Below are 10583 nucleotides of genomic sequence, written 5' to 3' on the forward strand. Positions count from 1 at the left end.
AAATAAATCTTTTGGGGTTTTTTAATCATACTCTTTTAGAGCTGCTGTTTCTGTTGGTTTGTAAGATACCCATTTTTTAACTTCCCAGATTTCAAACTTTTAATCACACCTCCCTCAGCATGAACTTACTTCTCCCGCTCTCCTTGATAAAAGTAATGACATCCTTGTGGTACTTGTAGTCCTCCTGGTACGGGTGGGCCCCCACTGTAATGTTCATCTGCTCCTTCAGGTTCAGGTAAATCCCCTCAGAGAGGAAGTAGTGCGGCCGGTCGTCCTGCCGCCGGTCGTAGAATATCACCACTGCCCGGGACGTCCAGTTAAAGTGCGTGTGCAGGACGTTGGCGAAGTCCCCCAGCTTTGTGGTGGACGGTCCGCTGCGCACAATGGTCCGGTACTCCTCCCGCTTGTCGAAGCCGTACGCGGGTCCACCAGCGGTGATTAGCGGGATTTTCCAGTGGGATGCGAATCGCCCCACGGAGGCAAGCGGGTACACGCACCCGGGTCCGAAGAAGGCGTCCGGGCGGATGTATAGCTTGGCGTCCACGGCCACTACTTGCGCCCGGCTCTCGGCGCAAGATCCCGCGGCGGGGTCCTCCGTGCTGTAGTTCAAGATGTTGATGGAGCGGTCGAGCAGAAGCTTGTGTTTGACGTGCAGGTCCTCGTGCGCCATGAGGAGTGCCGGGAAGACGCGCGGAAGAGCCCACGGGTACTTCTGGTGGTTGTCCGGGAGCATCACGGCCACGGTTATGTTGCCTCTGCAGCCGGGGAGGAGGCAGCAAGACAGTGCAGCGAGCACGCAGCATCCCAGCGCGCCTCTGCATCCCATTTCTCGTCTCAAAGAGAAAGCGCACGGCAACGGAGAGCGCACTGTTTGGAGAGAAGACACGGCCGGATGTGGCAACCTGACACCAAACCGTCTGCCTCACTCTGTCTCCTTCTCTCTCTCTCTCGCTCTCTTTCTCAATCACAAGTGCCACAGAGTCGGTAAATGCGTCATCTTGTCATGGCAGTCCGGTTGTGCCATGCGTCTCCGATGCGTAAAAATCCACCGCTAGTGAACTCGTGGTACTTCCAAAGTGACTTTTCCAGCGCTGCGCAATCCTTACGCTGACAGTCTCTCGGAGAGTGATAACACACATCCAGATGACTCCAAGTTAAATCAGAGCAGCCCTCTGCTCGGCCCCCACACGTCACACACTGCAAGAAGTGCGCCCTACAGTGTCAATAAATCAGCGTGACCTGTTTATTTCCTTTATTCAGGTCATTTTTAATGTTTCACTGATTTAAGATAATTCCGATACAGTTTATAATACATTTGAAATCTAAAAAACCTCATTGTGCCCACTTAAACGAAACACGGCAGACTCTGACTGTCACTTATGTGCTTGGAAAGATGAAGTAAAACGAACTGCATCAGGAAGAAGAAGAAGGTGCCCTGAGTCACGCTTATACACGTGAAGTGTTCACAGAAGATGACAAATCCAAACACGTCAAATCGCCTGTTAAAATATTTGGTATTTTTTGCAGTGTATGAAGAAACAGCCCATTAAAAAGCGGAGTTAGGTCGCCCCCTGCCTGCCGTGTCACATATTACAGAGCAAGCATGTTTAGAAGGAATAAGTTTGGGACTGTTCTTGAGGCTGCTCAAACTGTGCCAGTTTTAAGGTGCTGGTGTTACTAAACTGATTTAAGGTCTTTCAGGTGAGCTGGTGAAGTCACTTCAGTCTGCAGATGTTACACCTGAATGTTGCTGCTCCTGTTTGTGGCCCCAAACTACAACTTTTTCAGGTTTTTTAAATTCTCCTTAGCTTTTAAGTTTATAATTTTTGGTTGTTTTTGCTTTTCACTTTGTATCTCATGTGCATTACTAGTGTGTATTTACAGGGAAACTCTTGGAAGGGTAAATTGTTCCTGTTTTAAGTAAAGTAAACATACTCTTTGTCCGTGTTTTGCTTGTTGGATTCTGGTCACAACAGGGAATCAGCAAAATTTGATTCACTTGGTAAAATGAGTGTTTGTATAAAACGTCACAGAATTCTTTCCAGGCATTAAAAAGATTCCCAGGAGACAGGCTGCTAGTATAGTATGGGACACGAACAGTTATACTTTTTTAACATTACATTTTGATTAACCATCCAGCCTACATCTGTCACCTGTCACCTTATCTTTTTAATTTTCAGTAGAAGTGGATAGTTTTCAGTTCCACCTAACTAAGGATTAAAATCCAAAAAATAAAAGTCATGGAAGAAAATAGAAAGTTCAATGGTGCACACAAAAACAGTGGGTTTCCAAGCACCTCCTATAGGTGCTCCTATAGCACCCACGGATGTCTTAAGCACTTGAGTTAAAGTCAACGTGATTAAAGTTGTCCGAGGGAACCAAGAACCTAAAAAAGCAGTATTTTTCCCCTAAACTCAGCCAAGTAAGGTTCAAATATGGTTTGAAGCTCCATCTTGGGGTCAAAATTCCTTAAAATCGTCTCTGTGTACAGCAAAGGGTGGGCCAGCCCTTCTGCAAGAGGGCCTTGTGTTGATGAAAATGGAGTAAAAAGGTTCCTTATATGTGTAAAATAATGAATATTTTCATGTTAAGGGAGTTCAAAAACTGAAAATGTGAGGCTATATGGAAAAAACCTCTTCTCCCACATTGAAGTAGTAGATAAGCAGATATAGTGTTTACTTTATGCTTATTATAGATATTTTATAGATATACTCATCAAGCATCGTGGACAGGGTCCAAGAAAAGCTATGAATGAAATTTAATGTTAAAATGAATAAAATGTCCAACACTTTGTTTTGTTTTTGAAAAGCTACACACATACTGTATTTTCTTCAAGACAATTCAGGCTCTTCATCACTGCTTTTGAAAATGATAAATGAATGATTCATTAATGTTTAATTTATCGACGTGCGATACCACTGATTTCCTGTCCAATCCGATACCAAGTAAAAATCAGGGTGGTATCGACGATACTGACCCGAAACCGATACTTAATGTGCTATTGTATTTCAAAATGGTTACAGGACATCAGACTACTTCTTCTTATTGTTTAATTATGAAGAATTATCATATAGAAATCAAAAGACCTGAAGTTGTGTGTTAATTGACGCTCCTTGAACACATATATCTTGTCATTTAACATGTATATACTTGCCTGGACATTTCAACAAAAACATTCAATATTCATACTTTCCCTCATTCACAGTGGTGCTGTGCCACACTACAAATTTTGGTATCGATCCAATACCAAGAAAATACAGGGCCAGTGTTGCCAAGGTTATTCAGGCAGCTAATTGGGCGAGTATAGTGTGCTATGACTTATGAGATGAATTCTCAATTTGCAAATTCTGAACACAATTTAATCACCAGTATATCACTGTGATTGTTACTGTCCACAATAATTAGTTAACACAACAAAACACACCTTTCAGCTTTTCATGTGTTTTGAAACTGGAATTTTGGAGACCTGGAATGTAAACCTTACGGTCTCTAAACAACACAATTTTCATAGCGCATGTTTGAGGTTTATTTGGTCCAAAGATATAATTAACACAGTTCAGCAGGCTGCATACTGAACTTCCTAGTATCAATTTGATACCAATAGTAGTGTTGGTATCGATACTATCGATATTTGGATCGCTCTGGCCACCTCTAGTTTAAGTTTAGTTCTTTTAATTATTTTTTGCAATTGTTGTAGTAAGGTTGACACTTGTGGCTGAAAATGTGGCTTGTGAAGAGGCAGGGAGAGGTCATATGCAGCAATTAAAATAGCTGTTTGCTGTTTTAATGCTGCTTCTTACAGGGGGTTTTTTCTGCCCAGCTGTGATCACCTCTACCCACACTGCAGCACCTTGAATTAGACATTCATGATTCATTGAACAGCTTTTCTGCGACTCAAAAGACAGCAGTCAAGGTGTTTATACGCTGCAAAAACAACCATAGAATTAATTTTGCGTGTTTGGCATAATCATTATAACAGAAATGTTTATTGAATAGTAGTATGTTAGAAATACAATTCAATTTAAAAAAAAAAACTCACAGAAAAAGCAGCAGGTTTGTCTCCTTCCTTTAAGACATAATCTTTCAAAAATCATCACCATAGACCAGAAACACTGCAGGCGCTCTGCTCTGATTATTCCTACTGCTCCGATATCACCCAGAAAACAAGATGAAACTCAGAAAATTAAATAAAAGTAAAAAACAATAAAGCTCAATGTAGGTGTCAATTGACTTTATGTAGCGATATTAAGGCAAGGCAAATTTATTAAGTTAAACAAATTTATTAAGTTAAACAAATCAACCAGCCAGCCCCCGACTTTAGAGTTAGGAGTATATTTTTGTTACTAGACAACAAAGTTTCTGGATAAATTGCTGGACTTGGTCTGTGGCTTGCTGTAACTAAAAAGTTGGTAGTAATCAGTAATGTGTAGTCAGAGTAAAGCTGTAATCAGAGTACTCGGGTAATGTGATTACTCTGATTACACAGGTAATCGGATTGCACCACTACTCTCATAATTATTGTAATCAAATTACTCAGGTAATCAGTGTAACTGGGTAAAACTAATAGAGTAAAGTACTTAGGTAATAAGATTACTAGATAATCTGAGTACTTGGGTAATCAGAGTAATGCAGTAATCAGAGTACTCATACAATCAGATTACCTATGTAATCAAGTACCTATGTAATGAGAGTAGTGGTGCAATCATATTACTTGTGTAATCATAGCAGGAAAAACAAAAACAAGACTAAAAATAATGCACACAGTTACAGATCCGAGTGAATGACTTTATTTTCTCTGGAAATACTTCACATATATCAGACATTTTAGGATGATTCATACAGATATACGGTTAGTAGAGATAACTGCCTTTATTTAACACTGATCCTACACACCCAGAAGTCACAATGAAAAATCTGCATTTACACTCTCAGCGTTCGGCTCCATATCAGCCCCTGATAAGCTCAGACAGGTATATATGATACTGTATCAGTGGATACATGTGCAGTTTGCCATTTGAGTTGCTATCATGAAACTGACCATAAACATTAGAAAAAGGCCCAAAACGGATCACAATTTGTGGATTTTATTCATTTTTCCCCCTTAAAGGGATTTTTAGCGAGCATGCCCTGTCAGTTGGTCCACCTCTGTTCTGGTCCAGATCATCTCTCTTCACTCCTTCAGCCAGGTGAGCAGCTGAGGTGTGTAGTAGGTGATGATGATGTCAGCGCCTACATCAAAGAGCAAGGAGAAGCTATTAATATTAGCCAAATCCAGAGCAGAACTAACACTTAATTAAAGCTACATAGAAACTGGATGTAATTTTTCCCCTCACTTGGGCCCAGACCAGAACACCAGATTGTTACTGACCCACAAGAAAGCAGATTTAATTGCTGCTAGCCTAATCTATGAGAATAGTACATTATTAGATGTATATTTTCTAATATAAAAATATATATTAATTCAATTCAATTTTATTTATATAGCGCCAGATCACAACAGTCGCCTCAAGGCGCTTTATATTGGTAACTGGGGATTAGACCACACTGCATCAGACCCTGCAGCTCCTCCTGCGGGTGGTGGGCTAACCTCACACTTTCAGGCTGAGCACAGCCATGCCCAAGCTACAACGTGGAGTGTCTTCAAGCATCCATCCCGGGTTGGGTGGAAGAGATAGAGGTAGTGGCTGGGAATCTATTCTTAGAGTGCCGTACCAATGAAAGGACCCAAATAAGCAGCAGGTAATGGATGAAGAAAAGTAAATAAAGCTTTAAAATACATGTAGCAGTGTAACTTCTGTGCCTCCCTTTAGACTCACCCCTGCATGCTGCAGGTACTGCTGCTAGAGAGACAGGATGGGTGCTGTCAGTCTTTACCAGTTTACAAGAAATTCAAAGACTGCATCAAGCTAAATGTGTTATCTGTATTCTGCTGTTACTTTAGCTTCCTCTTAATTTAGCTGACTGCTGTGGACTCATCCTGGTCCCTTTCACCACAGACTGCATCAACGTGAAAAGTAAGCAGCTAGCTAAATGAAAGAAAAATGATTCAGAGCAGCTTGTGATCATATTTTACAAGATGGTGAATATTAAACGTTCCTGTACAGAGATCACCTGCTTCTTATTTTTGCTCTGGGGTAAAAACCAGCCGTCATTTAAGGGTATTCACAAATTTAATAACTCTAAAAGTAAAAAAGTATTGGCAGTGGCCTATTAGTAGATACTCCTATGGCATCAATCTGAAAGTCTTATGTCACACACTACACAAACTTTGGTGTTCACATTGCTCAAAACCCCATATACCTTTTACAGTTGAGGGGTAAAAAGTAAAGAGACCAAAAGTTATCAAAAGATAGTTAAACTATCGTTAAATCCCTTGAAATAAAGCTGAAAGTCTGTACTTCAGGCACATCTGGATGGGCTGATTTAAAATACACTGTGGTGGAGTACAAAGGAAAAAATAAACAGGTAAACTAGTGTCACTGCCAAAACACTTACTAGCCTAACTGTATCTACTGTTGTCTGAAAAAATAAAACATAAACAGAGGTTAAAAATAGCACCTGTAACATCAGACTGGGGCTTTAAAAGCGCAGTGTTCTGCACATTAAGAGGTTTTCTTTGAGGTAATTAAACACTGTCAGAGGGTCTCACCTGCCCTGCGGAACGCTGTCATGGCCTCCATCACAGCCGCTTTCAAGTCAAACGCTCCAGCCTGCGCGCCATGCCATATCATAGCAAACTCCCCAGACACATTGTACACTGCCAAGGGGTGAGTGGGGAACTGAGGCGAGGAAACCAAAGAACATTTAATATTTTAAAATGTTGCTAATTAACTGAAGGAATTTTAAGTATGCTTTATTTGAATTCTCCCACCCTCACTGGACTGGTACATGAAATATAGCTGCTCACCTTGTCTTTGACTTCCCTCATGATGTCCAGATATGGCAGACCCGGCTTCACCATCAGCATGTCCGCACCTTCTCTCACATCTCGCTCCTGCAGCACAGACCAACAGCTCAGGATACCCAACAAGTGTTTGAGTGTAAAAACTTTTTTGCCAAACAGATGTGTTCACAAATCATTTACCACAGCTCTGATGGCGAGCCCTCGCGCGCCAGGAGGCAGCTGATAGCAGCGTCTGTCCCCGAATGCAGGCTTCGACTGTGCAGCATCCCTGTATATGAACACAGCAAGGGGTGGGGTTAGGCCTCTTCTCACTTCAAAGTGCCCCTTGACTGATCTGTTAACAATGCAGTTTGAAGTTCACTTACCTGAAGGGACCATAATAGCAAGAAGCAAACTTTGCACTGTAGCTCAGCACTGAAACCTGAAAACAAAGAAGAAAAAACAAAAAAATTCAAGAAGATTTTATTTTATTACAGTTTTTGTCAAGAACCTTTTTTCCCACCTGATGACATAAAAAACAGTTGCACGGGGACAAAAACTGATGAAGAGTATTGACAATTTCGTAGATGAATAACAACAGGATGAAAACGGTCTGGAGAGACGAGAGCCAATCACAACTAATTAAGATGTGTAGGAAGGCGGGACGAGTTTGGAAGTGATCCAATCAGAAGTAATCTCATTGTGCAGAAAGGTCAGACGCGCACAATGTGATCAGCTCCTGACAAACAGGGTGGGAGTTCCCATGCTCCCCGTTCCTCATGGAAACATGACAAAATGTCAATGCTTGGGAGGAAGAGAAGAGTAGAAGTATGGACACATTTTGATTTGGTGTCAAGGAAAATAAGACTCTTGGTAAACCATGTGGCACAACTCTCTCTGGTAAACAAACGTTAACATTAGTCAAAGGAGCTTTCAAAGAAAAGCGTCTGGACTTCTTTAAGTTGCTTGAAGACGTTTCACCTCTCATCAGAGAAGCTTCTTCAGTTCTAAGGTCAAATGGCGGAGAGTCCCAGAGTTCCTTCTTTTCTTGTATTGTGAGGTTGGATGGAGGGAGAGGCCTCTACATCAGAGAGACCAAACAGCCACTTCACAAGCGCATGGCACAACACAGAAGAGCCACCTCCACAGGACAAGACTCAGCAGTCCATCTGCATCTAAAGGATAAAGGACACTCTTTTGAGGATGCCAATGTTCACATTTTGGACAGAGAGGACAGATGGTTTGAAAGAGGAGTGAAAGAAGCCATCTATGTCTACTGTGAGCGACCATCTTTGAACAGAGGCGGGGGTTTACGACACCAACTCTCTGCCATCTATAATCCAGTTTTGAGATCCCTCCCCAGACGCCTTAACGCCCACTCATATCCTGGGCCATCTGACCTCAGGAAATCGCATGATAAGGTGGGGCCAGGTTTCACAATGAACTCACCCGAAACCTTGGCTGATTGGGACCCACACCCAGTTTCACACCTTGGCTCATGTGATTAGAGGACCATCAGGGGGTCCTTCTGCCCCTCTTTGGGGGGATACTCCCACTGGGATTAAATCTGGGACTCTCCACCATTTGACCTCAGAACTGAAGAAGCTTCTCTGATGAGAGGTGAAACATCTTCAAGTAACTTAAAGAAGTCCAGACGCTTTTCTTTGCAAGCTCCTTTGACTACGATGACCTGGATGACTGAGAACCTTCTTGGATGTAGTCTACTATAACTCATATGATATTTAGTCAACTAAAACTAAAAGAATTTAGATGCCTAAATAATGACTAAAAGGCACTGACTAAATCTGAATCACAATTTGCTGCCAAAATGAACACCATATAAAAATAACAATGACATAATCCAATTACCAGTCACTGTCTGTGTATCATGAGTATAACACCAGCTCCTGCAGCTGATAAGAATGACTAAAAATAACTATTTGTTATGCAGAAGAGCATCTCTGAACAATAGCAGCAGAAGACCATACTAAGGCTACAGTTTGGACGGGTTCATCAAAATTGGACAATAGAAGAAGAATGTTGCCTGGCCTGATGAGTCTTGATTTATTCCTGGAGAATAAATCTGTTCTGAAATTCTCTGGAGGGAACATCATTCTCAGTTTTTAGCATTTTCCACATTCTTTCCCAATAGTAAAAGGTAGGATCGCAGGCGAATGGTTATACTTTGATGAGCCACACTATGAGACTAGGTCGCAGGTTTCTGAGTTGCATCTAAATATTAATAAAAGTTAATACATTTACCTTATTTCCCAAACCATTGGAAATCAGTGCTTGTTTTATGGCTCTAACTCTTCCATCCATCATATCAGAGGGAGCGATGATGTGACAACCTGCAGAGCAACATACAACGCGATGATTAGTGCACCAAATGTAGTCTAGTATAGTGTGGCTTTAACTTTGCCTTACATTAATAAAATAAAAAAAATAAAAAATAAAAAAAGAAGAGGAAAGGAGAGGATGAGGAGGCTTCCTCCAGTTTGTCACACTAATAAAACAAGCACAATCATGAAAAAACAAAGTAAAGAATTACCAGCACGAGCGTACGCCAGCGCTACTTCAGCCAAACGCAGACAGCTGGCATCATTGTTCAGTGCACCATCATCATTCAGGATGCCTGCAAAGAAAAATAACAAATAAATAAATAAATAAATAAATAATATGACAGCACAAATATATGAACTTTAGGCTGCTTTACGAGGACAAGCCACTGACCACAGTGTCCGTGTGACGTGTAGGGACACAGACAGACATCACACGCCACCAGCAGCTCCGGGAACAAAGATCGGATTTTCTTGACTGCCAGTACCGCCGGTGTATCGTCGGTGTCGGCGCCTGAACCCCTCTCATCCTGAAGGAGGAAGCATGAGAGATCAGCGAGTCCAAGTGTGAGGGAACTGAGTCGTGTCAGTACAAATCTTCGGGCAGTAACAACCAGCTATAGCAGGATGTCAGGCTTTCCAGAAAGCTTCTGGCTTCAGGAATTTGCTCCCATTCAGGCACAAAATATCAGCAAAGTGAATCCAGTCTAATCATTTCCAACAGAAACTTTTCACTGATGAACTTTTAACAAATGACTTAAAAAGTCTACCTGGAGGTTTTTAGCTCTTCATACCTTTGCTATTTTAGCCGGGACACCAAAAATCAGCACACACTTCAAGCCATTATCCACAAGTGGACGCAACATTCCCTCCAGCTTGTTCACTCCATATCTGCAGGTACAAATATAATGACAAAAGCTTTTTGTTAGTGAGGTTTCTGCAGGAGTCCAATTCACATCCTGAAAAAAAGTACAACATATAGAAGAAAAATGACTATGATTCATGTTTAGCTAAAGTTCTTGCAATTCAGCGCTCATCTTTTTGAGTTACTTTGTAGCATTATCTGAAATAATTTCATTTTCAATGAGAGATATAAATGAAATCTGATGAACATGATTAAAAAGTTTGTCCCAAAATTAACTTTTATGCTTTTTAAAATCAAAACCATCACCTTTGCCATTTATTCCACAGTGGTAAATTAAGGATTGTTTGAAGTCTGGTTTAGCTTCTGTGAGTGATGTACATAGCATCTCTACTCACAACAGTCTCACAGGAAAGGGCTGGGCGATATGACCCAAAATTCATATCTCGATATTTTTTAGCTGGATGGCGATATAAGATATATATCTCGATTTTTTTTT

General features: G+C 41.3%; 2 protein-coding genes across 3 annotated transcripts in view; both read right to left on the reverse strand.

Moving 5' to 3' along the window:
* The window catches only part of npr2 (natriuretic peptide receptor 2), a 95417-nt gene extending 94246 nt beyond the window's left edge, over positions 1 to 1171 (reverse strand). The window contains exon 1 of the mRNA XM_005725655.2: positions 130 to 1171. Within this exon, the coding sequence (XP_005725712.1) occupies positions 130 to 826 (697 nt within the window). The 5' untranslated portion in view covers positions 827 to 1171. The remainder of the gene's footprint in view (positions 1 to 129) is intronic.
* Positions 1172 to 5068: 3897 nt separating this feature from the next.
* Positions 5069 to 10583, reverse strand: part of alad (aminolevulinate dehydratase) — a 10387-nt gene continuing 4872 nt past the window's right edge. For both annotated transcript variants that reach the window (XM_005725573.2, XM_005725574.2), the window contains 9 exons: positions 10017 to 10113; positions 9617 to 9752; positions 9435 to 9518; positions 9146 to 9234; positions 7270 to 7325; positions 7085 to 7172; positions 6908 to 6994; positions 6650 to 6779; positions 5069 to 5229 (listed from right to left, as the gene is read on the reverse strand). In XM_005725573.2, coding sequence (XP_005725630.1) covers positions 5171 to 5229; positions 6650 to 6779; positions 6908 to 6994; positions 7085 to 7172; positions 7270 to 7325; positions 9146 to 9234; positions 9435 to 9518; positions 9617 to 9752; positions 10017 to 10113 — 826 coding nt within the window. In that variant the 3' untranslated portion in view covers positions 5069 to 5170. The remainder of the gene's footprint in view (positions 5230 to 6649; positions 6780 to 6907; positions 6995 to 7084; positions 7173 to 7269; positions 7326 to 9145; positions 9235 to 9434; positions 9519 to 9616; positions 9753 to 10016; positions 10114 to 10583) is intronic.

The sequence above is a fragment of the Pundamilia nyererei genome, unplaced genomic scaffold (assembly GCF_000239375.1).
Source record: "Pundamilia nyererei isolate P.nyererei 1_Seehausen unplaced genomic scaffold, PunNye1.0 scaffold00016, whole genome shotgun sequence".
Taxonomy (NCBI): domain Eukaryota; kingdom Metazoa; phylum Chordata; class Actinopteri; order Cichliformes; family Cichlidae; genus Pundamilia; species Pundamilia nyererei.